Source organism: Peromyscus maniculatus, chromosome 8 (assembly GCF_049852395.1).
Source record: "Peromyscus maniculatus bairdii isolate BWxNUB_F1_BW_parent chromosome 8, HU_Pman_BW_mat_3.1, whole genome shotgun sequence".
Lineage (NCBI taxonomy): Eukaryota > Metazoa > Chordata > Mammalia > Rodentia > Cricetidae > Peromyscus > Peromyscus maniculatus.
In genome coordinates this window covers 34,012,560-34,039,654 of record NC_134859.1, presented here as the reverse complement: position 1 = coordinate 34,039,654, position 27,095 = coordinate 34,012,560, and the positions used below count along the sequence as shown (strand labels likewise).

The 27,095-nt window shown below is 45.1% G+C and overlaps 1 protein-coding gene across 11 annotated transcripts in view; it reads right to left on the bottom strand.

The window, feature by feature from the left end:
* Positions 1–12,043: 12,043 nt before the first annotated feature.
* Mapk9 (mitogen-activated protein kinase 9) overlaps positions 12,044–27,095 on the bottom strand; it is a 41,547-nt gene continuing 26,495 nt past the window's right edge. For 6 of the 11 annotated variants that reach the window (XM_042283919.2, XM_006987096.4, XM_076578252.1 and 3 more), the window contains 7 exons: positions 22,229–22,394; positions 20,742–20,813; positions 17,427–17,609; positions 15,743–15,867; positions 14,665–14,728; positions 13,781–13,849; positions 12,044–12,807 (listed from right to left, as the gene is read on the bottom strand). In XM_042283919.2, coding sequence (XP_042139853.1) covers positions 12,650–12,807; positions 13,781–13,849; positions 14,665–14,728; positions 15,743–15,867; positions 17,427–17,609; positions 20,742–20,813; positions 22,229–22,394 — 837 coding nt within the window. In that variant the 3' untranslated portion in view covers positions 12,044–12,649. Of the gene's footprint in view, positions 12,813–13,780; positions 13,850–14,664; positions 14,729–15,742; positions 15,868–17,426; positions 17,610–20,741; positions 20,814–21,159; positions 21,232–22,228; positions 22,395–27,095 lie in introns of all 11 variants that reach the window. The other 5 variants (XM_006987098.4, XM_076578251.1, XM_042283920.2 and 2 more) reach the window with 3 other exon arrangements.

Here is a 27,095-nt window from a genome sequence, read left to right as displayed (position 1 = left end):
TAGCTTTACACAATTCAGCTTGGACACTCCTTTCTTACAGCCTTACTAACTTTATAGACCGCTAACTCCTTACCTAACCACTTCTAGGAATATTTAGATAACCTTCTGCACTGACAGCTATGCTCAGCCAGAACTCCAGTTCAAGCCTCCCTGTAATTATCATTAGCAGCATCCGGCCAGGTCCATCCCCAGATGGAGGAAAGTACCTTATCAGAGATACCTCTGTACTCTCTAAGAACAGACTTAAGCATCCGGGCTACCTGTTTGAGAAGGCCTGGCAGATGTGCCAATTAAGCCTTACTTCCTCCTTTCCCAAACCTTACCTCCAGTTCCAGATCTCCCTTTAACTATCACCAGAGGCATCTAGCCGTACACAGGTTGCTTAGCGACTGAGCACACTTCCCCACACCCTGCAGAAAAAAGGCATATAGCTTGAACAGATAAGAGCCACAAGAAAAAAAGAAGACAATTTTATTTTCTTCCATTGTCCTAGCAACTTATAGATTCTTAACACTTTCTAAGATTATAGTTGAGCACATAAGAGCCCTCTTCTTAGATATTACCTGAATTTAGCCTTTAGTTAATCCATTTCCCCATTGGTCACTTCCCTTTGGGGTTGCAAATGGTAATTAATGGTTCTTGCCTCCCTATGTGATTCTTATCACCCCTCTATTTGACCCTGGAAGCCTGGTTTTGCACTGCTAAGGGAATACTGCTTGTAAGTGTATATATACCAGAACTCCCAGGGCACTAGAGGAGAGAGAAGAGAGAAGAGAATGGAAGAACTAGATGGGTAAGAACTTGAGAGGAACAAACTGAGATGGGGAAGAACTATATTGGAGGGCTAGAAGAGAGGACAAGAGGAATGAGATGGAAGATGAGGAAGAGCCAGATGGGGAAGAACAAGAAGAGGAAGAGCCAGATGAGAGAGAAGGAGGCAGGAGAGGAGCTGATAGGGGAAAGAACTAGATAGATGAGAACCTAGAAGGGACAGAACTAGATGAAGGAATTAAGATAGAACCTAGAGGGGACAGTAGATAAATATAGAGAAATCAGCAGAATAGAAGCTGTGTAGAGAGAGAACTAGCACAGAATAATAAAGTGTATGAACTAAGGAGTTTCGTGTACATAGATTCATTTCTTTTCATCAAAGATTAATTATCAGCTGGTTGTAGATTCTTCTCGGACCCTGGGAGGGGACTATCGAGGGGCTGGACCCCCATAGTCCCCGATATTCCAGGAACACAGGACTAAGGAACCATGAAGTGAATCCTCAAAACTGTGATTCCCAAATAAACAATTACTCCCAAGAAGTTGTCTGTCTGTTTCAGGTATTCTGTCATAGCACAGGGAGTGTGACCAATACCATGGCTCTGCACAAAGTTCAATGTTCAAACATTGTACTATGTTTATTATGTAGTATGTATTACTCTCATTGGTTAATGATAAAGCTTGTGTTCCAAACTAGCCTTGAGCCATACACTGATCAACAGCAAGACTTGTGCCAGTAATTTCAAGTTATAAATTTCCTTTGCTCATAATGACATTGAAGGGCACATAAAAATATCAGGACAGGAAGGGATTGGAGAGAGAAGAGGAAGAAGCGGGGGGGGGGGGGGGGGGGGGGCTCATGTTTTAGTAATTTTGTGTAGGTTGTGTGAGGTTGGAGCATTGTGGTTAAATTCTCCCAAATGCATTTGGGAGAATTCTGAGGCTGTGGGGAGGGCTGTGGGGAGGGCTGTGGGGAGGGCTGTGGGGAGGCTTGGGGTAGGTTGTAAGGAGCCTCTCTACTCAGGGATTGAGAGCCGGAGTTAAAACCTCATTTCCCAGGGCCTAGGAGACCAGAACCCTGAGGAGGGGACAGGAAAATGCAACAGGTAACCCATGAACTGGCCCTGAAAAGCCACTCTTGCCTCACCTGCTGGGAACCCTTACCACTTTCAAGCCAGGCAGAGCCGGAGAATCCATCTTGGGTCCTGGCTGGAAGCCATTGCCTGGGAGTCAGGAAAACCACCAGAGACTAGAATTGTTGCAGAGGTGAAGTAGCCAAGTTGGAGACTACGGACACAGGGTTCCCAAAACACTTGTGAAGACTAGATCGAGAAGGCTAAGGTGGTTTCTCTTATGGCAAGGAGCTGGAGACCTCCATCGCAAGAGTCCATGGGCCTGAAGCTGGCCAACGCTTCAGAAGGAAGCAGGCGCTTTCCAGAGGCCCTCCTCACTGACACCTTTGTCTTAGCCTCACGTGACCTACAGCAAACACATTACCCAAGCCAACTGGAGGGTCTTGGACCCAGAACTGTGAGCTGATAAATCACGGTTGCTCTGAACATTGGCGGCCATTTGTTATGGCAGCAACAGAAAACTAATACAGCTGTAAAGCAGTATCTCCCCTCCCCTCCCCCGCCTCAGCAGACCTGCTCCCAGGGGAGAAGCATGCCCCAAGACACATGCAGAAATGCTTAGCACAGCACCATTTGCCACTGCCTCAACCTGGAAATGATCCAAATGACTATCAGCAAAAAGGATAAGTCAATTACGCTGTCGGATGTGGCAGCAATAGGCAAGGAGTTACAACCGTTCGGTAACGTGGGGAGAATCAGAAACTGCACCCGCCACATCACACAGTAACTCAGCAGGGGAACTGTTGGTTAGGGATGGGAGAATGGCGACCTTGGGGGTCTGTGACCACAGAGGGGAAAGGGGGGAGCCTGGGGGGTGTGAAGTTTCACGTGGAGATCTGGGTGGTCCTGTCTGTACAGGTGGGCTCGGCTTGGAAAACTTCACTGAGCGATCCACTTGAAGTCTGTCCGATTTCTTGTGTAGGTGTTACATTTCAGAGAAAAGGCTACTTTTTTTTTTTTTTATAGAAAGCATACCTGTCCACAGCAGGCATTTGACATGTAGTTTGTAGTCTGTTGATATCAGGTATATTGCTGTCACAGGTCGATCTAAACACAATTCATGTACTGGATTGAACCAGGATGCTTGTGTATGCTGGTTCAAATGCTCTACCAACTGGGCTACACCTCCTCCACCCAAGTCCTTGACTTAGAAAGGGATCTTTGTAGAGTGCATGGTGGGACACACTGTAATCCTGGTGCTTAGGAGCTGAGGCAGGAGGCTCATGAGTTCCAGGCCAGCCTGGGCTACATGAGGCTGTCTCAAAATAGATAAACAAACAAACAAACAAACAAAGCCATCTTCAGGGTCAGGTGTGACCCTCCTGTCATAGTTCTCCCACCCTAACCCACTCAACACCCATCTATAGCCGTGGCCAAGGACTGATGCTGTTGTTGACCAAATCCACTATGGTCAGAGTCGGAGTGGTGGGTCTTGTGTACGGTTCTGTCTCTAGCCAAAGATCCCAAATAGAAGAGATGCTCAGAGGACATGTGACAAAAATAAACGGCATGCAGTGGAGCGCGGCGATGAAGGAAGGGCAGGGTACTTATAGCTGGGACTTTGGGAAACATCCCAGCACAGCTGAGGAGTCATGGGTTGTAAAAGACTTGCAAACGGTCTGCTTTGACTTGGTAGAGGCAGGTGTTTCCCTGGGGAGCAGTGTTCTAGCCTCCATCTGGGCTGTTGTCTGTTTCTGGACTTGGAGCTCTGGCTGCCTGAAGGGGCTTCCTTCTGTCTTTTGCCTTTTCTTGTGTCTCAAGTTTATACACATACATGTATTATGCATGTATGCACAAGTGGGTGGATATGATGAGGCTGTAATGACAGCCATATCTCATCACCAAGTTTTGTCCTCTTCCAGGAAGGCTTATGAGATTTCAGCATCATGTTAAAGAGGAGGTGCAGAGTGTCTGTCCCTTCCCCTGGCCCCACGTGTGTGGAGTGACAGTTGTAACCCCTTCTGCTCGTCCCTAACAAGCTCTGCCATGCCCAAGAGGGAGTTCAATTTTTCTAACACTTAAAAAAAAAAAAAAAAAAAGCCTATGTATCCAAACATCCTTGTACTCTGGAAGAAGGAATACGGTCATGAGTTAGTTCACAGTCACAAGAAGGCCATAGAATTTTCTCGACTTTATCCAACTTTGGAATCCAGGCGAAAGTAGTCTGAAACTGGGTTGGGGAAGCTTCAAGAATCTCAAGTAAAATAGGGTTTATCTTGAAGTTAGTAAAAACAAAACAAACAAACAAACCCTCACTGCCAGATTAGTTTAATTTGGAGAATAATTGGGTTTGGGAGCAGGTGGCCCTTGACCATATTTCATCTTCTATGATGGTCACTGGTCCATCTGAGTTTTCTGGAAACCATCTCAATACAGTCTACAAGCAGGGGGCGGCTGTCTGCCATCAGCTCGAGACTTCAGCTCTGCACGTCCTTGCTTGGGGAATGCTTGCTCTCCACGTCTGCGATTTGCAGATGAAGGTAACAGGACCATTCTCATGAAGGTCCTGAAATGAGACAGTTAACACACGTTGGGTGCCCTGCTTGTTTCTTGGGCCAATTTTGTAATTGTACATTTATAAGAAAATGTCTTTGTACAGATGATCACAATTGCCGGAAGATTCTAAACATCCTTTCTCTCCAGCTGCTTCCAGACCCCACTTCTCTAGATTTATCTTATTCTGTGGCTTTGATTTTTTTTTCCTCATTCTTACTTTCTAATGTCTTTGTGTGTGTGTGTGTGTGTGTGTGTGTGTGTGTGTTCATGTGTGTGGGGGTGCACGTGTGTGCAGGTGTGTTTGTGTATGTGGAGGCCAGAGAATGATCTCAAATGTCATTCCTCCTTTTTATTTGTGGAGACGGGAGCTCACTGTCAGGCCGGCCTGCCTGGTGCTTACCCCTCCCCAGCACCGGGCCAACAAGCGGCCGGGTTAACGGCTGGATTAACAAGCGGCTGCCACCACACCAGGCCTTTCTTTCGTATGTGGGTTCAGAGGATCGAACCCTTCATGCTTTTACAAGGCAAGCCCTTTCCTGACTGAGCCGTCTTCCACACAGCCCCGCTTGCCCTGTTTTCTAGTTTCCTGATCCCTGTGCTCATCTTTATTGTTCTTTTTGCTTGAGTTTTCTCCGCTCATCAGAGTCAATTTCTGGAGTTAAAGGCTGAACACATTTTATGGTATCTGTGGTAAATGTTTGTCAGCCCATGCTGGTTTCTATGAAATTTGGCATTTGGGCTATGCATTTTTCAGGAATTTTGTATTTTTCCTCATACTCTATCTAAAGTGTGAAACCTTATCAAATTTATTTTCGATTCAGTTAACATTGTTATACCAAAAAATCTTATGCCAACTTTGGATTTTATTGACACTTCCTCTGTGGACTGGTAGTTGGTTTTCCTTTAATTTCCATGGCATGATCAAAAAGAATATGCCCGGTGGGTACAAATATCCTCTGTGAGCCCAGCTAAATACTGACACTTCCAACTTCAAGATTTTTCTTCAGCTTTGACCTGTCTGACCTATCAGTGTATGCAGATTTCAAACAGATTTGATGTTTTTCCTGTGATAATGTCAATCATCTATATACCCACAGCTGCGATTGTCTAGAATCTATATAATGGTGGATGCTTTTGTATCTCATATTTTGATACATTTGTATTTGCTCAGGATCCTTACACATGCTGATCAACTTGCTTAAGCCATAATCCCTGGTGACAGCATTTTTTATGATCACATTTCCTTTTTTAAAAATATTTCCTTTTTTTTATTTTTCTCTTTTCCTGTCTGAATTTCCTTCTTTTGGCTCATGTTACAAATTTAAATTTTCTGTTAACTTTATCAGGTTTTTTTTTTTTATGTGTATAAATGTTTTACCCACACGTATGTCTGTGTATCATGTGTATGCCTGGTGCCTGATGAGATCAGGAGTCCATGCCTTGGAACTGGAATTACAGACAGCTGTGAGCTGAAATGTGGATGCTAGGAACCAAATTCGGGTCCTCTGGAAGAACAGCAAGTGTTCTTAACTGCTGAGCTGTCTCTCTTTCCAGCTCTTTAAAATGTCAGGTCTCCAGTTCTGTGACCCTCAACTTTAAGCGGTGTTAGCATGCTCTCACATCCCTCTGGGCTCTCTGTTTCACCCCACCACTATCACTAAAGCATGTATCCTTCTGTGGCTTGACCCCTGAAGTCCTGGGGCCACGACAATGTTCAAAGGTTCCAGAACAATCCCTCAGATTCCTCATAAAGTTTCAGGGTTCTTCAGAGATGTCCCTACAGCTAATGTGGACATGTTTAGCTACATGAATGCTGGTCACTGTGAATACCGCATATATATCAGCAGACACAAGCATGTCTCTGCTTGTAGCTCTACCTTTAAAAATTAGATGTATATACTTTTTATATACATGAGTTAACAGACATTAAAAATCTGGTTACTAAGGCTGGGCATGGTGGCACATGCCTTTAATCCCAGCACTTGGGAGGCAGAGGCAGGAGGATCTCTGAGTTCAAGGCCAGCCTGGTCTACAGAATGAGTCCCAGGATAGGCTACAAAGCTACACAGAGAAACCCTGTCTCAAAAAGCAAAAAATAAAACAAAGTCTGGTTGCTAGCCAGGTGGTGGCGGCGCACGACTTTAATCCCAGCACTTGGGAGGTAGAGGCAGGTGGATCTCTGTGAGTTCAAGGCTAACCTGGTCTACAAAGCAAGTTTCCAGACAGCCAGAACTGTAACACAAACCCTGTCTTGAAAAACAAAAACAAAAACGAAAAAACAATCGGCTTGCTTGTAAAAAGAAAAACAATAGGGGGAAGTAAATGACTGTGTATTAGTATAAACACATGTATTTATATGTGTGTATGCATACATGCAATTGTGCAGACAGAGGCTAACACACATTTGGAAAACGTTAACATCTGGGGGTCTGAATCGGGTATACAGGAATTCTTTGTTCTGTTCTTTCTGCTTTTCTATCAGCCTGAAGTTACTTCAAAATTAAAACTTGAAGACTTAATGGGAATCAATCAACCCAGCACAGGAACTAGCTTTGGGGGGGGTGGGGCACAGTTGTGGCAGTTTGTCTCAGAAGGAATAATGAGATACTCAGACAGAAAAGCAGAGCCTCTGGTGCGAGCATGCGGGTGGCCTTTATGCTGGGCCCATTTGAACACCAAGGACTAAAGAGAGCAAAGTGCAGAGGCCGCCTTCAGGAAGCAGCCCTCCCTGATGCAAAGAAGAGCTTCCTGACAGCATATGTCAGCCAATGACAGTCCCCTGGATAGATGAATTGAAGAAGTCACTCTTCCTTAAGGCCCCGTGAGATTCTCGCTCCCAGCCAGATGATCAACCGAGGCTGACAGCATGAGAAGTGTGACAGATGGGGCATCCCCAAGGTAAGCCCACACAGACAAGCTTCTCATCGCAAGGAGGAGAATGTAACCGAGAAGGGGATTAGACTGTAATCATGCTGGCCACGTGGTCAGCTTTAGTGTCTATGACAGTGGGCCACAGAGACATGCAATGTCTTTGGGTGTGATTGAATAAAGGACACATTATCACTTAAATGTATGATTACCCAAAGGTCATGCAAACCTGTCTGGGCTTTAGGTATGCCTCCCAAATTCCAGAAATACAGGAAAGGGATAAAAGATCAGTGTGACCTTATGGAAGCTGCTACATGTTGCTAGAGGGTACACATCTTATAGGACAACCTGCTTTAGTCTGTTTTCTGCTGCTCTAACAGAATACCCAAGATTAGGTCATTTTTAAAGAAATGTATTCGGCTCACAGTTCTGGACGTTAAGGAGCACTGCAATGTGCAGGTACTTGCTCGGCCTCTGGTGAGGGCCTCCTACCGTAAGATATTACAGTAAAAGAGCAGAATGGGATACAGATGCATGGTCATCAGAAACACAAAGGAGAACGCAACCTGTTTGCTAACAACCTACCTTTGGGACAACTAACTAGTGCAACACTTAACTCACTCCCATGAGACCCAACCAGACTTGAGAGAATACACTCAGTTTCTAAAGAAAGGCATTAGTCCCACCACGAGAGCCTCTCACGATCCAGTCACCTCCCACTAAGCTCCACCTGTTGAAGGTCCCACCGCCTCTCAATTCTGGTTATACCGGGGACCGACTTGTCATCACATGAACCTCTGGGACAAACAGTATCTGTAATGGCTGGTCTTGATAGTCAACTTCATGGGATTTGGATCTACCTAGGAGACACACCTCTGGGCATGGCCATGAGGACATTTCCAGAGAGGTGTGACTGGGGAAAGATCCATCCTGAAATGGGATGGTGCCATCCCACTGCCTGCGTATGTGTGCCCCAGACTGAGGAAAAAGGAGGAAAAAGAGAAAATGATTCAAGCCACCAAGCCTCCCCCACGATGACGGACCATACCCTCAAACTCTGAGTCAAAGTAACCCCCTTATTTTTGTAAGGTATTTTGTCACAGCATGAGGAAAGGGACTAATACAATGTCCAGGCCACATCCAACTGGTACCATACATTACCTTCCCTGGGGATGAGGAATACTTAAGAACACAACAGTTAGAAGCCCGATGTCACCACAAACACGATTGGGCTTTGGCCTAAAGGACAAAGTATGCTCTCAGTGACGAACTTTTGAAGACAAGCTCAGCTGGCACTGGCTCACAGCCATCTCGCAGGCTCCCGTGATGTTTCTGTTGGAAGGGGTTCTCCCTGGATTCTCAGAGGTCTTTATAAACAAGAGAGTGAGGAATGAGGCTAGTGAACACTCTGGGCCTTGGAAAGGAGCAAGTGAGACTGCTGCTCACTTCTTTATGCCTGGGGGGTATGTGTGCGGCCTCTCCCCACTCCCCTCAGTGATGGGGATGAAGGTGAAATTACCCTGAATTTCCCGTCTAACTCCAAGATCCCAAGACAGAGAACTGAAGCAGGAAACGCTCTGTCACAATGATCCCTGGGTTTTTAAACCATGGAGGAGCGTGCAGTTCAAGGCTTTGCGGCATAGCATGGGACCAGTTCCCACTGGTTGTAACAGAGTATTCCTTTTACATCATGGTGACATTTAGCTGCAAGGGATGTGACTCACCACCCTGCCACCCCATTACTGATGTTGCTGCTGACTGGTGATTCAAAATGACAACAACAAAAAGATACCAAACCGCTACCTTGTTGTCAAAGGTAACCTTCTGCTTAAATTCACAGGAGCAGACACTCCTCAGAACGGTGCTGAGTAGCTGACCACACACTACTTTTACATACAAGTACTCCTACTACAAAAACCAAAACCCCATCAAACTATCTACACAGACCACCTCAGCTAATAAACGACGCTGGAGCTGTCTATATTGAGAGATGGTAGGCCAGGAGAATTTCCCGATCTGGACCTTAACACCAAGGCCGGTGCTGACTATCCTCACTGGTTCTGGTTCTGACAGAGAAAGAGAGCGAGCCTCGGGAGGCCTGCTGCTCCTGTGGTTTGAAGTTTCAAGTGTCCTCAGTGTTTGGAAACAGGTGAGTGACGGGCTCATCCCGTGCACAAAATTACAAGCACGCAGGCACAGTTAAGGCGTTAAGACATAAACAGAGACAGCTTGGCAGGTTCTCCCGGTTACATCTTGTGAGAAGAAACCTTCACCAATATTCTGAGCATATTATACAATTTTTAAACTTACTGCCATTGTTTTGAAAACAGATACAGGGATTTGCAGAAGCCTTTCCGTGAGAACTAACAGAGCAGTAGTCTTACTTTGGATGTGAAAACACTTGCGGATGTCTGAAATCACGACACTTCAACATCTACTTGTGTTAAGTTTGTAATCAAAATGGTGATGTGGAAAGATACAGTCAACTGTCACTTTTAAACACACAGGAACTGGACATGCTGTACATTTCTCTTTTAAAATGTAGCTTGTATTACTTTCCACCAATCAAAACACACATAATATATTTTATTATAAAACATTAGGCAATGTTACTTTTGAGATATGCAATTTGAAAGGTCACACCTGTATTAACTACCAGCATGAGACACCGGAGAGTCACATCAGAAACTAACCAGACAAACTCATACACCACTGTTATGACTCACACATCACTCGGCCCAGATGACACCAGTGTTGTGTTTTTGTTTTAGATGCAGACCCTGGCTGCCAGCAAGGGCCTATGGAGGGCTTTCTCCTTCTAACACAAGGGCTCTGGGCTTTGTGTTCTAAAGAGGAGAGCACAGCCTGGCTCCAACTGCAGGCCCAAAGCTGCGAGGCACTATGCAGCCTGTGTTCTGAGGCCGCTCTCCTCCCCTGGCTGGACATGTCTGCCCTCCAGACCTGTGCTTGAAAGGGACAGACCTGCAAGGGCAGTCATTCCACCTTTGGCTGAAAACTAAGCCAACAATAACAACAACAACAAAAACTAACCTAGTGCAAATTCCAGATAATCATCAATTACCTGGTTTATAAAAATACATGTCCAAAATAGTGACTTCCAGGGTGTGTACAATATAAATTACAAAAATAAAATAGAAAAGATGAAAAAGTTGAGCACATTTCTCAGTTCTTCATCCACCTTCGGCGTTCGCCTGCAGAGGTCAGTTCGAAACCATTTGCATTGTCCCAGGACCCTGGCGAATCTAGGCTCAGGAGGGAGGACCCTGAAACTGGGGTGAGGTATTTCTTTGGAGCTCTGTGGCCAGTCATAGGTGCACTTGCCTGATGGAAGAGGGTCTTTGCATGAGACCCTGTCCACAGCAGCACAGGCTCCATCCACAACAGGCTCATTGGATACGCAGAGTAAGGGGAGAGCAGAAAGCTGCTCCACTTATGGGTGTCTCCCGTCAGTGGGACCCTGGACAAATCTCTATCATAGCATGCTCCCTTTACAGTGGAGGCAGAGAGTGAAGCTTAAAAGCTCACTTTCTATACTTCCTCTCTTCAAGACAGTCTTAGTGAAGTCTTTGAAAAGAATGTGCCTCAGAGAGAAGGCTGTAACTGTAAGATGTTTACATATGTAGAGTGGTAACATTCATACCTGTGACTTCTGGCTTCCAGGGTCTAAATAACCTGAAGCCATAAACAGGTGTTTCTGCCTCCGCCCACACTGGCATTTCCACTTTGTACCTAGAAGTGTCCATACATGATAGAAAGCTAGTCCTTACTTCAAGATGAATTTTGTTCACTGAAGGTTCCAGTGATCAGACCCACCATTAGGACACAAGTGGTGCAGACAGAGTCCTGTATCAGATGTACTTTTCATAAAAGTTCTTATCAAATTTCCTCCCAGAACACACTCCATAGCTCCCAAAGCAACTGAACACAAGATATGAATTGTTAACAAAATAAGCTCGAGGAAGAAAACACTCTGAGCACAGGTAGCCAAGGTATGACCATCCCAACTCCATTTCTGCAGCACAGAACACTCAGCATCTTACTACATCCTGAGTAATTTACAGACCAGGATCTGAAAGTATCGATTTCAGGTGAGCAGTTTTAAATCAGAAAATATTCAAGAGTGGCTACTTTCTAGGGTATTTCTTCTTATTCTCCTGAAGAATGTTTCCAGAACATTCATGGATTTCCCTTAGGAAAAGGAAATGCCTCCACAAAATGGAAAATGGCAGCAGCAAACAGGCATTGTGAGTGAGCCTGGTCTCCTAAGAGACCACGTGCTCTTGCTGGACGTGGCTTCTGTCAGTGAGAAAGAAAGTTTAGGAGGTAATGCTACAGAAGGAAAGGCTGTGAGACCCAATCACCTTTCACCTTGAATAAAGAGAGGGCAGCAAAGAATGGGCGGGCTCTGCGGAGGGAAACACTGCTCATTGGCTGTTCTGGAGAGGCCACTGTCAGCTCTAGGCCAACACCAGGCAGTGGGTTCAGGAATCTCTGCCGCCAACATTCTGTTGAGATGGGTGCTTTGTGATATGCAGGATTCTAAATCCATGTCCAGAGGACCAAGAAAAAGGAGATGCGTGGGCAAGATTCAAGGTGACGTATGTCTTAAGCAGCACGAAATACAACTGGAAATTTTGTCATGCAGAAAAGCTGTATGTAAAGTTATCCCACAGTGGGTAGTTTAAAGGACACAGAGTGTCTATATAAAGAACTTGGTTTTAGCAGCGGTAATTCTCAGCCCAAAACATCACAAATTTAAGAAAAGCTGTATTTTTATTTATTAAATAAATTTAATTATATTCCTTCTGAAATACAAAAGATAGAATAAATCATACCATAAAAGTGGGTAAGATATGATAATATGACGGTGGCCAATTAATACACATAAATCTATTTTTTTTTGTGGACAGACACCAAATTACTAAAGAGGATTAAGAGATTATTCTAGAAGCAGAACTACCTGGAAGATTATTTGGCATTAAATACTGATTCCCAAAGTGCTACATGGGCAAGTTCAAGCAAGCATTTGTGGTCACATGCATACGAGTTCCCACGGTTACACATGAGCTGTCACCACGGACACCACACAACTTGGAAAAGAAACTCATCTATTCTAATTGCTCACCTGAAATGACCTTGAACAAAATGTCTAACGGTGTGGTTTGTACTTTTTCTCCAGACACAGTCTGCCTCATTTTATAGTCTAAGCAGGCAATCCTATTGGAACTGAGCAGGGGCAAGGCATCGTGTTTCTTACATGCAGAACATGGAGTTTTCAGTTTGGTGCCATCAACTCCCATGTGCTTCGGGGCCATGGAAGCGAGAGTTCCTTCACAGACAAGCGCACTGTCTCCAACAGATCATCGGCAGCCTTCAAGGGGTCCTGTGGAGGCGTCGAGACTGCTGTCCGTGTCTGAGGCCAGCGTGTGCTCAGTGGACATGGACGAGATGTCGTTGATGGATGACGACTGCGAAGGCGTGGACTGCGAAGGGGCGGTCTTGCTGCTTACTGCTGCATCTGTGCTAAGAGAACCACACGGAATAAAACCGAGGCGCAGCGTCCATCCCGCACAGCGTCATCCCACACAGCATCATCCCACACAGCAGGCATGGGGCTCCAGGCCACTTCCTGACTCTGTGCTGTGCAGTTTCCTGATCCTAATGATCAAGAAACCAAGAGCTAAGAAACCGGTCAACTATACTTTTGAGCTTCTGGGATTTTTCCTTGGGTCCTTCTTTGGTTCAGTTTCCAAACAGTCTTGACTCTCCCTACAATATTCTCTTTTTCTTTCCTGTGGCAATGTGTATGTGGTCACATATGATTATGTTGATTACTTAAAAGATATACCCGCTAACTTCAAGCATACCTTACAAAGAAATGGATGAATTTATCCTACAATTACCACAGGAAGCTTAAACCTGAGTGGGATTTAAATGTCATGGGACATTTCATTTACAACAGACATACCAACCACATCTACAGGAAAAAAGCATCATGATTCAAATAAATCTTTTGTGATAAAAATGCTTTCTGAAATATATACCCAAAAAAAAGGTCAGTGCCTGCCATGAATTTTATTTTTGTTTAATGAGTTTAAAAACTGTTTTTTTAATTTCAAAGATAAATAAAGCTATCCTATTTCCTACTACCCATGTGTTAGTGTGGCCTGAACAAAAATAAAACTTGCAGGATCTTAGGTCTGCACAAACGCCCTCCTTTTTCTGAACTGGACGGGATCAGTGCAAAGAGGGCCACAGATTTTCAAGTCTGCAAATCCAGTCTCTTCCTCTCTAAACAGCAGACAGCATGTGCTGCGAGTCCCAACGGGAATGTTTCAAAGGCAGTCAGTTAGGGCCTGCCTCCTCAACAAAGTGACTGCATCAGGGGCTGTGTCACACCACGGTGGCCCAAGTGGCATTAACGCATCGTTGCCGTTTATAAACATGGAGTAGACAAAACATTAGCCAACGAAAGCAAAGCAATCACCAACCTGAAGGCTGGTCCTTTACACCATTCTTGCTTCTTTCTTCCCAGTCCATCACTTCTTTGTAAATTAGTTCTTCAAAGAGAAACAGAAGTTACCATGCTGTGCTTCCCCTGCACCTGAACTCTGCCTCCACACCGCTGGAGCCATCCCGGGGCACCAGGATTCCTCAACTTCCTTTGGCTACCACGTAAGTTATTAGGGGGTCACATCAGCATACCGCAAGCATACACTGTGAACATTGCCACGATGAGTATGTACATGTGTGGGCCACTGGCATGCCAGTCTGGAAAGGCCCTGATCAATGTTGGCCTGTACTGACTGTGGCCTTAGTTCCTAATGACACTGCTTCTGGATGAAAACTTTGAAGTCTGGTTTCTTTGTTAACCAGCTTAGTTCACTGAGGCTGTGGGGCTCATCTTAAAGTGCTAGTGATATCTTCTTGCCTTTTTTGGCAATTTCCTTCAAACTAGATTTAAAATATAAAACTATATGCCTTAATAGACAAAGACATGTCCCTCAGCTGGGCTCCCCCACACCTGCTTAGACAGGCATCTCTGTAGGGAGTATGGCCTGTCCATTGGGTTCGCTCCATGAACTCCCATGCTATCAAGATGAGGCTAACACACTTACTGACTTCACAGCCACACGTCAGTATGTGATCATGGAAAGTCCTTGTGTTTCACCTGACACAAACTAAGATATCACACATGTTCTACTCTAACACTGCTAGAGTCACACTCTTCCTCAGCTGGGAAGTGGAGAGAGAAGACATTGGGGCTTCTGGGTCTCAAGGTCCTTCCCAAGAGGCTAGTATCAAATTTAAGTAAAAGCAGGTTCTGTAGGACTATGAGAATGTCATAAGTAAGGATCAAAATACGCTGCTTTACCTTTCCACTCTTCAATTGCATGCTCTCTTTCTTCCAGCTGCGCATCATAAATTTGAGGTGGTGGCTGAAAATTAAATGACATGTCAGGTCAACAGCTCAAAACTGATGGGGCATGATGGACAGATAACACTACTTAGAATGTTTTAATATGTAGATATTAATGTACTTAATATGTAGATAACATCTACTTATGAGATGGATTTAGCTTAATTAACATGTGAAATTTTTCTTGTAAGCATAATATATTTTATCAGTTTAGTTAACCAAAGGCAAGCTATAAATAATAAACCTCAATAATCATATGACCTCAAAATGCTCTGCAAACATAGCCTAAAGAAAATTACAAAATTAATAACCATAGGCAGCTTGAGGTTCCCCGGGACAAGGCTGTGTGGGAGCAGAGTGAGGTGTGGTACTTTCTCAGAACACACTTTAGTTTACAATTCTTTATGACAGGACACCCATGCCCAAGCCACAGCTCACAAATGGAACATTCCACAACTGGCTGTTTATAAATCCAGCAGTGAAGTCTATACCCAGGACACAGCAGTGTGTTCCACAGCTGGCACGAAGTAAATGCCCCGCAGTGTTATGATTTTACTCCTAGCTAAAGCTCATTCACACAAGTGACGCCGTGAAAATCAGATGGGAGGAAGAGATGCCTCGATGCAGGGGGGAGGCGTGAGCTAGTGCGTCACTTGGGAAGCGACTCAGCCTCTCTGATCTGAAGATCTGAATAAGATATACACAAAGCCCATGGCCTAGTACCAGGCATGAAGCAGACGTCTCATGCGTTATTATTGCATGTCAGCTTTGCAGAGGCCATCTAGACCTCCACGACACACTCTGGTACACTCCTGAGTGCTCAACTCTGTAGCCCCAGCCCCAGCAAGTGCCCCGGGTACTGACCTAGCCTTCAGATAGTACTTCTTCTATTCCTGAAGTGAGGGCCCTAAAATCAACAACACGCTATCCTCGTGTGGCCATTTTGGACTAACAGAGAGAAAATCCAAGACAGTGGGCCCTGGCTATAAAAGTGAGCCCTCTACATAGACATCTTGTCCAGACAGACACTTACCGCTTCTGCTTCAGCAGGGTCATACCAAACAGTAATATACGGGTGACGCAAGGCTTCGTCCACAGAGATCCGCTTGTCAGGATCAATCACTAACATTTTCGATAACAGATCTCTGGCTTGACTTGCTAGGGTGCAAACAAATGGCGTACTTACATTGCTACCGTGGAAAAGAGGAAACCACACAATAAAGAACCAACTGTGAGAGTGGAGGGTACAGAGACACGCTGACTGCAGGAAATGTTTAAGGGGTTCCAGATCAACACAGCTCACAGCCTTTAAAAATCCAATGGCCACTGTTAAAGACCAGGCTTTGAGCGTGTGAGATGAAGGCACTGGGGGGCAGCCTCAGAGCAGGGTCCAGATGACCTGAAGCTACGAGGTCACAGCAGAGAAGATGGCAAGCACCTCTCAGGGTGGTGCTGCCAGGGGTGTGGACATGGAGTGCCAAGAGGATTCTTCTTTTGTGTCACAGTAGAACAATGTAAAAACCTTCACAGTACCCACAGTCCCAGAGCACAGCTTGCTTCACAGGTTTCTCTGCTTTGCCTAACTGTATTTTTTGTTTGTTTGTTTTTTTTTTTTTTTTTTTTTTGGTTTTTTGAGACAGGGTTTCTCTGTGTAGCTTTGTGCCTTTCCTGGAACTCGCTTTGGAGACCAGGCTGGCCTTGAACTCACAGAGATCCGCCTGCCTCTGCCTCCCGAGTGCTGGGATTAAAGGCGTGTGCCACCACCGCCCGGCTGCTTTGCCTAACTGTATACAATGCTGACAACATACACTTTTTGTTTTCAATCTAGAGGTTAGTAGCTAGGGAAAAAAACAAGCTCAATTTAATTAAGCAGAAGGCTCAATGAAGTCTCAGCAATGAAAAGTTCACAACATACACAGCCAAGGAAAGACTGGGGCTTTCTGACCAAGGTGCTGCTCACCCTGGGGTAGAGGAAAGAAAAATCATTGTTTTTTCTCAGGTGAGCACATACTAGGAAGGGCACAGAAGGGTGGGGAGGGCCTTTCCCACTGAACCACACTCAACAGTTTCTGTCTAGAATCCTTACTGAAGTGTTCTTTATATTTGAAAACATTTGAATTCGGACCACTGACATCACAATGAGGTGTAGGTGTGTGTGTGTGTGTGTGTGTGTGTGTGTGTGTGTGTGTGTGTGTGTGTGTGTGTGCACATGTGCGCATGTGCCCACATGAACGTTTTGAGTGTGTGGGAACCATGGACTCTGAGGCTAGAGGAGGAGTCAGGTGACTTTCTCTATTGCTCTCCCCTTCATTCTCTTAGGACAGGGTCTCTCACTGAACTGGAACTCGGATGCAGCCAGACCGACTGGTCAACGAGCCCCCAGGATCCAGCTGTGTCAACCCCAGGGCGTGGGGGGTTGCAGGCCCATGCAGCCATGCCTGTGCTTTCTGTGTGACACTGGAGACACAAACTCAAATCCTCACACTTGCAGCCATCTTCTCACCACAACCTCAGGGCTGTCCAGAATGGTCTGGACATTTTAATTTTGGCCAGATTTTTTGACCCTGTTGTAGCAAGGTCAAGACTCTTGGCCTTCTAAGTTTTCACTCTGTGGTAGGCACCTTTGGATGTCAGTAAGAGACTCTAGTTCAGGGTTTCGGTTCCTGTCCTTCCTGACAAACGTTACAGAAACAGTGTCGCATAAAAGAATGCCTTACTTTTTATTTTGTCTCGCTCAGATTCTGACGGAAATATCCAATCTGGAAAGAGCTCTTCAAATTTGATTCCGGGGTACTTTGGCCTGTTTTCCACATAATTCCTCACGGTTGGCTGAAGTTTCTTCATGAACTCTGCGGATGGTGTTCCTAGCTGTTCAATAACTTTATTCCACTGATCAATATCTAAGGATTCTCTTGAGGAAAATACAGCTGAAATGCTTTACAGTCATAATACATACAATACCGTCATGCAAAGGAAAATTATATTTATACGGACAAGTAAGTAACTAGGCCACCCCACAGGATCAGCAAAAACATTTTGGAATAATATTTAAATAAGGTTTGGGTTTCTAAATTACTTAACAAAAATTCTTATTCTCTGCATCTTAAAAACTATGATCATGGTTCATTAAATCAACATAATCTATGTTTTTTCTGTTATAATTCAAAATAAAATTATGACAAAAATGATTTAACCTATGATATGATTAAACATGAAATAAATAAATATTACATAAGCAAACTGAAATCAATTTTCATACTAAAGCTACCACAGACTCACAGGTCTCTGAAGGAGAGAAGAGCTCGAGAGATCATGTGACCTCTCTCACGGCTGGGCAGCAGAACCTGTGAGACAGGCTGACCAAGAGAAGCATGGAGAGGAAGGGGCAGGGTCCAGGCTCTGGCCTTCCCCACAGACCACATTCCCTCCTGAAACTGCCTTGGACAATGGTGCTTTCAGAGACCGTTCTGTGTGATTGGCACCGGCCCATGCCGTCAGCATCTAGTGATGTGCTGTTCCCTCCTTTCGCCGTACATGACCTGAGTGTCAGTCAGTGTGTACTGCCCTCTCAAGGTGACACCAGCTTTGCCTAGCTCTTAGGTGTTCATCAGGCTGAGGGTGGCGGGGACAATGTCTGTGCAAAGTGACACTGAAGCTGTAAACAGTCACATGAGACAATGCAAGCTAAGAAATCACATAAGCAGGAGCTTGGAAAGTGACAGGCTTTCTCAGAATATGCATTCACACCACTGAACATCACCTAGGGCCAGCCACACACACCCAGGGTGCTCATTTGGAGGACCTACACAGGAAATGGGTTCAGAGAATGAGATCCTGAGTGCTCTCCTTCTCTTCTCCTTTCACACACTTGGACAAATTGGGATTATGCACACATTTTTATTTAGTTGCTTAGCCAGAACAGGGGACCTGGCTCATATTATCCCTCTTTCCATTCACTTTTAACACCTCTTCCTTATACTCATTCCTCACTGTGAAGACTAATCCTAAGAGCGATGTGATGCCCCCACCCCCATATCTCTGTGCCACTTACCACTGGGAACCATCTGGGCTTCTGGCTAAAAGCCAAGCCCACCTACCTTCCCTCTCACCTACTGAAGGACGAGGGTCTCTTATTCTTATTTCCTGCTGCTCCACCCCCAACCTGATCTCTACCAGAACCTTCTGTCATCATGCAGACATGATGCTCTCTTACACGATGCTCTCTTCCATGTTAACAACAACCACTTTCCTCTGACATCCTAGCCTGTTGACTGATTCCTGTATCTATTTCTTCTCTCCTTATCCTCTCCTAAACATACTCTCATCAGGCTTCCCTCCCCAGTCATTTTGAAAACTGTTTCCATTAAGGTTGCCAGGGGCAACCACTAAATCCAATGGTCAGTTCTGAGTCCTTCCTCCTTTTCCTTAGTCCCCGATCCTTTGTTCATCTCGTCAATGCTTAGGACCAGCTCAAGGTTTCAGTGCTATCAACAGACCAATGATTTCCATATTCCTTTTTGTATTTCAGATCTTTGCCTTGAACTGCACACTTGACAGATTAGATACTCAGAATTCACAAAGTCATTTGAAGGTTACACGCTCAGAGCAGACTCCAGTGCCAACCCATGGTCTGGCGTGAGCCCCCACCATCTCTTTCTGGGTGACTAACAGCCTCTGCAGTGTCTCCTCTTTTCCTAAGTTGGGCAGTGAGCCTTTTACACCCTCACTTGGATGAAGCAGCACCTAGAAACGGGTAGGCGCTCTCTCTGTCTCTCTGTCTCTGTCTCTGTCTCTGTCTCTGTCTCTGTCTCTGTCTCTCTCTCTCTCTCTCTCTCTCTATATATATATATATATATATATATATATATATATATATATATAATTTGATTTTACTTCCAAAATAAAGGCTTATTTATAACTTGGAACAGATAAATCCAAGGTAAAATTATGGAAAAAATGCCAGGGAAATTATTAGAGCAAAATAAAATGCTATATTTAATTTTGCATATTTTATAACCTATGAGGAAAATGTAAAGAATGATAAATACAAAATGAGTGGAATAAGAGATTTCACTCTAAGCTCATGTTGTGAGGAATTCGTTCGTATTTTAAGAAAGTGCTCTTCACGAGATTATAAAAACTAGAGCACTTTTTGTGACGCACACTCACTCCAAACCCTGACTGCAGAGCCTGTTCCCTTGACCTATGGGTCTGCTACCAGACAGCGGTCACTACAAGCTTTCACAGCACAAACAAAATCAAAGAGCCATGAAGATCTACGGGTTAGAACACAGATGGGAAGCACACATGAAGAAGCATGTTAGCGTACAGAATGCGGAAGATGGGGAATGCACAAGGAGAGAGACTGTGCTGTGCTGTCTGCCCCCTTTACCCTCCACGCTGACAGGACTTGCTGACCACGCACGAGTCATCTTTTGGGTTCAAATTTACCTTCCCCAGTGCCACAGATACCCCTCTGCCTGGAGTCTTTAGAAATGTCTATAAAATGTCAACAAAGCAACAAACGAGAAAGTGTAATGTATCGATCCTGACACAATTTTCATCTAACTGTTTCAGTTGAGTCTGCTGCAGCTCTGACATCATACCAGTAACTAACAAAATCATATATGACTTAAATCACACATGCATGTTAGCCTATTAAATTTAGACTGCACCTTTCCCAGTTAATTAATGGAATGAACTAATTTGTAAAATAGTATTTCCACTTAAATATCAGAATATATTGACCAAAGAGAAATAATTTTACACATCCAGCTGTGTCTGATAAAAGAGCGAATATGACTGGTTTAGCTTAACTCTAAGCCTTAAAAAACTGTCACAGGTATTTGAGAAAAAAGAAATGCAAAACTGAACGACTTGATCTGTGACACTAATTTAGCAAGTGTAACGAAGGCCCCTGAGTACACAGTCTGCATCCCCACAGTTCCTTCTGAGAGTTCAGCAAGTAGGCGCAACCATGCTGCCCTTGGCATGGAAATCATGGCCAAGGTCAAGGTCCTGGGGAAGGATACGGTCAGTGCCTTGGAATATCACACAACCTTTCACCAGCTCTCCCATGATGCAACCCACTGACCAGATATCAACTGAAAATAAAATGAAATGATAAAATTATGAAGTGTCATGAACGAAACAAAAGTGAGAGAAAAGGAACTCTAACGGTGTACTAGACACACAACTGTGGGCGAACTTCTCACACAGCACCATGACTGCTGACCTCTACTTTAGTCTCGGGTTTGCAGCAATCTGTGGTTTAGTGCCAGAGTCCAATACTCTACAGCCTCAAAACAAAACAAAAGAAAACAAAAAAGGAACACACAAACAAAAAACCAGACACAGGAAGTGCCAACGAACACAAAATTCTCAGGGCCACTCCCCCAGCCCCACCCAGCCTCCAAGGCCGAGTGCTGGGTCTCTCCCTGTGAAGGATACAGTCTCTTCCTGGGAACAGGACTTTATGGAGGACCATTTCTGCCATGATGCACCCGACAGACCAGATGTCCACTACCAAATATCAGGTGATTAAAAAACAGCCAGAGAGCCTTGCATCTCTGTTTCTAAACCACCTCCCAAACAAGGGCAGCCCCAGGAAACACTCATCAGGTGAACTTCTGTAAAATCCTAACCCTGAATGTGAGTGACCATTGTCTAAATTGCCACAGCAGAAAGGTGGCAGCCAATGAGGAAGGGCTGGACTCCGGGCAAGGCGTTGCTTGAGCATGGCTCTGTGGTGTCTGTCCTCTTGTGTGGGATCAAGCATGGGGCTTGGCTGAATCTTGTGCCTCGGCCAGGGAAGGGAGAGCTGAACAGAGGCAGCTACTGGAGGGCATTGTGCCTCTCAGAGCAGGCCATAAAGCACCTATATAAACTCATAGTCAAACTCATCTCTACAGACTTTAGCAAATTTCCATTGTTCTTTCCTTTTCTCTTATAAATAATCACAAATATTTGTTCAGGGCTAAAGTTTAGCTTATATTTAATTGACATTGCTAGAGCAAGTGAATTTTTGATGTCAAAAATATCAGCTTTACGTGAAAGGAAACACAGTATTGTTCCATTCACATCATGGTTAAAAAAAAGAAGTAGTGAAAGCAGTCTACCGTGTTGGCGACCAAGGGACACAGGTCCCAGGGTTGCGGGTCACATGGGTGTGCACACTGAAAGCTGCACACTCAGTCAGTACTGCACTCCTGTGAGCACACGGTACTCTGATCCAAAGTGAAAGATTTTAAGTCCAGCATGGCAGCACACGCCTTTAACTCCAGCGTTCAGGAGGCAGAGGCAGGCAGAGTTCTATGACTTTGAGGACAGTCAGAGTTGCGGGGGGGGGGGGGGGGGGGGGGGGGGGGGGTAATTTGATAAATGGAAATACAAAATCAGTGATTTCTTATCTGTGGATTACAGGCATTTACACACAGCATGGTGCTCAAACTGTATCTCACATGGTCCTTGAGGAAGCACTACTTTACTGTTGAATGCCTGTGGTCCTAACTACACTTACCATTCTCTTTGTAGCCCATGCCCAGGATGACTTCTGGAGCCCGATAATAGCGAGTCACCACATAGGGAGTCATCATAAAGTTGGTGCAGGCTGTCCGCGCCAGGCCAAAATCAAGGATCTTGAGAGTACAGTCTGATTTTACTACAATGTTGCTAGGCTTCAAATCCTAGAAAACAAATGGTTTAGCGTATTAAACACACAATTTCATACGTTGGTACTTGGGCCAGCATCCTCGGCATCCAGGCTGCGTGAGCAAAGATGGCACAGCAGCACCGTTTCTAACAAAGACAGGCAAACACAGCACCGGAAACTACTGTGGGGTGCTCTGTATGCTGTGTGTGCCGTTTCTAACCAAGACAGTCAAACACAGCACCGGAAACTACTGTGGCGTGCTCTGTATGCTGTGTGTGCCGTTTCTAACCAAGACAGGCAAACACAGCACCGGAAACTACTGTGGCATGTTCTGTATGCTGTGAGTATGTGCTGCTCTGACTGGTTGATAAATAAAATGCTGACTGGCCAGTAGCCCGGCAGGAAGTATAGGCAGGATAAACAGACAAGGAGAATTCTGGGAACAGGAAGGCTGAGGCAGGGGATGCCAGCCTGCCATCCAGGGAGCAGCATGTAATGGCACACAGATAAAGCCATGGAACATGTGGCAACATACAGATTAACAGAAATGGGCTGAGTTTGAGTGTAAAAGCTAGTCAGTAGTGAGCCTGAGCTAATGGCCAAGCAGTTTTGATTAAATAAGCCTGTGTGTGTTTACTTTGGTCTGAGCGGCTGCGGACCAGGTGGGACACAGGAAAGAAAACCTTCAGCTACAGGAAACCACTCAACAGCAACAGAGGATGGGGAACAGCCCCCGTCTAAAAAGTAGTGGTAAGAAGAGTGTTCCACGTTACTGCCATCTGCTGGACAACTGGGGTAATAAAAATACAGCTCTGGATAGCTGTCCGGACTCCTGGTGCTCTGTGCAAGGTATCACTCCAGGATTGAGAGGCAACTGACGTCTGCCAAAGAAGTAAAGAGGTCACTGAGGTTTCTCAGCTCTCCCCAACACCCACAGACTCTCAAACTATCTAGTGACTTGAAAGACTCATTTTCAGTGCCAAGATGGCAGAATCAAGATAGTTCTGCCTCTTCAAATCTCGAGGACCACCCAAAACACAGTAAACAAGAAACACAAGTAAAGATAAAATGATAGGGGACCCTCAGGTCATGCTAGACTTGCAGAAGGCTGTGGAAATGGTTACTACAACATGGCAGCCATAGGAGTGGCTAAAAGACCCAAAATAAGCGAGAAGAGAAAGCTGTGTGTGTGTGTGTGTGTGTGTGTGTGTGTGTGTGTGTGTGTGTGTGTATGCGTGTGTCTATCATCCTGGCTTAACCACCACTACTGCTTGTTCAGTTCTTAGATCCAGAACCACCAACTGAAGAGATGTCCTAGGAAGGAGGACCCTACACATCATGACAAGTGTCTACTGTCTGGATTTCTGTGGTCCTCGCTCATAGGTTAACAAAGCCATTCACAGTGGGAAAGGGGAATGAATGGAAACTTTAGGGGGATGACTGCATACAAGTTCTGAGTGTATGCCGAGCTGGAAGACCCTAGGTATCACCATGCCTCCTCTATTTGGGGGAGTTTGGTGAAGGCCAGGTAGTAACTAGAGTCTGACCCAGATCCCCTCAGATGTTAGGGTAAAGATGGAGAGTTAACACAGAGCTGGGAAAACTGCAAGAGAACATCACTATCCACCCCACAAAAGTGGGAATGGTTCCTCACCCTTTTTTGCAATCAGCAGAAAGAATGCATCTGCACAACAAACATGTCAGTCCCGAGGCCTTACTACTTTTAGCATCTATGCTGAAGCAGGACAGGAACTGCAACCTTAGGTAGTGGTCACAGCCATTCTCCAGGACTCATGGAGTGGCTTCAAGGACCGGAGAAGTGAATTAGACTGAGTCATAAGAGGAGACCCCACCCCTGCATCCCTGAGATTTTGATGGTGGTACTAACATCTATATCTCTACACTCACAGAGTCAGTGATTCTCTTGAGCTGTGTGCTAAGGAGGCAGCTTCAGGTTTCTATCTGGCTTTCTCCATCTTTGTAGCTCTTACCTCATAGGCCAAGGAACCAATGCACAGGTTACTTGTGATGAGAGGCAAAGATGGGCAGACATTTATATAAAGCTTCGCACATGACTGGGCAGGACTAAACATATTAAAAGGGAACTCAGAAGAGGGAAGTCAGTGCACTGAGTAATAAAATAATTAAGAATTTTTACACTCAGAGATGACAGAGCACACAGGCAACAAGAAAAAAACACTATTGAAAGAACTTAAAGATTTTAAAAGAGGTGTGCTGACTAAAATGTTTCTGAGAAAGACTGAGTACCAAGGGGACTCTGAAGAAACATGCTTCCAGACCAAAGAGCCACGTGCTCGGCTCAATTAGTGAGAAAATGTCCATATCGAGGCATTATCTTAAAAGTTTCCAAAGATGAATAAGGACACTTACAAAGAAACAGTAAAGAGAGCATGAGAAAGTCCACTGTGGTGGGTACCATGTCCACGACTGCAGGGGGCTGATGTGTAACTAAGAACTCCACATCTCCCTACACTATTAACTGTGGGGCAGAACAAATCTGCAGCCTCAAAAATTTTCCTCCTGCATACTTTGTGTATGTGTGAACATGTGTGTGAGCATGTGTGTGTGTGCACACACACGTGTGTACACATGTCATGGCACATGTGGAAATAAGAGGTTAATTTGCAGGAGTCAGTTCTCCCCTTCTACCACGTGTGTCTCGGGGACTGAACCTGGGTCATCAGACTCGATGGCAGGCACCTTTACCCACTGAGCCGTCTTGATGGCTCACCACATACTATTTTAAGCAATTAACTGAAGACACAGACCTGCCAGAGAAGGGAGTAAACAGAGAGAAGGAGACCATGCGGATCAGGAAGTACGGAATCCAACATGGGAGGGGGTGAAGGGAAGTGTCAGGGGAGATCAGGGTCACCCCTGCATGAGGTGTTTGGGCAGCAGCCCAGAAGGGAGCAAGCCTGGAGATCCAGCTTTACTGGATGTAAAGAGGTCCAAACAGCAGGGTCGTAAGAGTAATAAGAACACAGTCTCAGGCTGTGAGACGGCTCCGCTGGGAAAGTGCTTGCTGGGCAAGCATGAGGTCCTGAGTCTGAGCCACAGCACCACATAAAAAGCTGGCTATGACAGTGCATTTGGAATTCCACACTGAGAAGGGAGAGGGAGCCAGATTTCTGGGGGCTCATCCCAGTGAGTGACTCAAAAAACAAGATGGGCAGCTCCTGGGGAACCATACCTCAGATTGACATGCGAGCCTCTACACACACACGCGCACGCACGCGCGCACACACACACACACACACACACACACACACACACACACACACACACACACGAGCAACACGAGGACACATATAACACATATAGTCCTACTCCCCCTTAAAACAAACAAATGCACAACTCAGAGAAATAGAGGATAAATATTAACTCCAGGAATAAAACATTGAAGGGGAAAGAAATATAATCAGAGTATTAATATAAGGCTCAGTTGTGAAAAGATTTTATATGGTTCTGATGACATAAAATACAACACTGACTCTAACAGAGCCAGACTATAACTAAAGTGGGAGGGCAGGGAAGAGACAGTGCCAGTCACAGAGATGAGGGCTGGGTTTGTGGACGAGGAATACATCCACAGCTTATGTCCCAAACTGAAATGGGCCAACGAGATCTAAACACACTGCCCTGAGACATGGAAATGAACACCCAAGTAATTCATTAAAAGAACTGAATATCGGGCTGGTGGCAGAGCTCAGTGGTGGAACGCTTGCCTAGCATGCATAAGGCTCCAGTTCTATCCTGGCACCACCATTTAAAAAAAAAAGCAAAATCCAAAACAAACAACAGTAACAACAAAACTAAATTCAAAGTTCGCTTCTAACAGGAGACAGGACTAGGAGCAAGGAGAAGAAGGAGTCCAGTTTTCATAAATGTTGTGCAACTCTTCGATCCTTGATGGAAGCACAAATGCAAGCCGACCAATTGTTCGGCAAGTCACACTGCTCTGTCAAGAGGATCCCGACTTTGGAAACTGTTAGTTAGTGACAGATGTGTGCAGGCAGGCTGGCACGGGAGCAGGTGGACAGGGGAGCGAGCATCTGTACAAAGCTGGAGGGAGGAGCAGCCGTCTCCAGGGGCTGCTGGCCTGGTGGAGGCTTTCATTTTCCCACATTTTGTGAATTATCTAAAGTAAAAGTGGGAAGGATGAGGGATAAAACTTCACCTTTTGCCCTGCATCACTCTGAAAACTTCAAATAATTAAAAATTTTGTTTCTTGTGAAACCGTTTTTGTTTCTTCAAGACAGAGTCTTGCTACATGGCTTAAGCTATCCTTGAAATTATGACCGTCCTGTCTTAACATCCTGAGTTCTGGGATTACAGACGTGTGACAAATCAATTTAACAGCAAAATTGAAGGTATGTGTCTTTGTGTGAGGTGCTGTTTAGAAGAAGGGGTCAGCATTGCTTACACTGGACAGTTGGCATGCTGAGGCTAATGTCATCCAGTTTAATGTACCTGTACATTTGAAACCAACTGTGGTTTCAGTGCTGGTTGGTTTCAGCGTTGGTATATCAACATGCTAGCGATGATGTACCTGTGTGTTTGAAATGTCTTCTCAATGACAGCTCACACCTTTCCCAAGTAGACACAGATGTGAGTGTGTGAGGCAGAAGTGTACGAGGGATCCAGAAGGAACTGGTAAGATCTGGTGGAGGTGCAGGGTAGAGAACAAAGTGGTCACAGAACATTTTCTCAG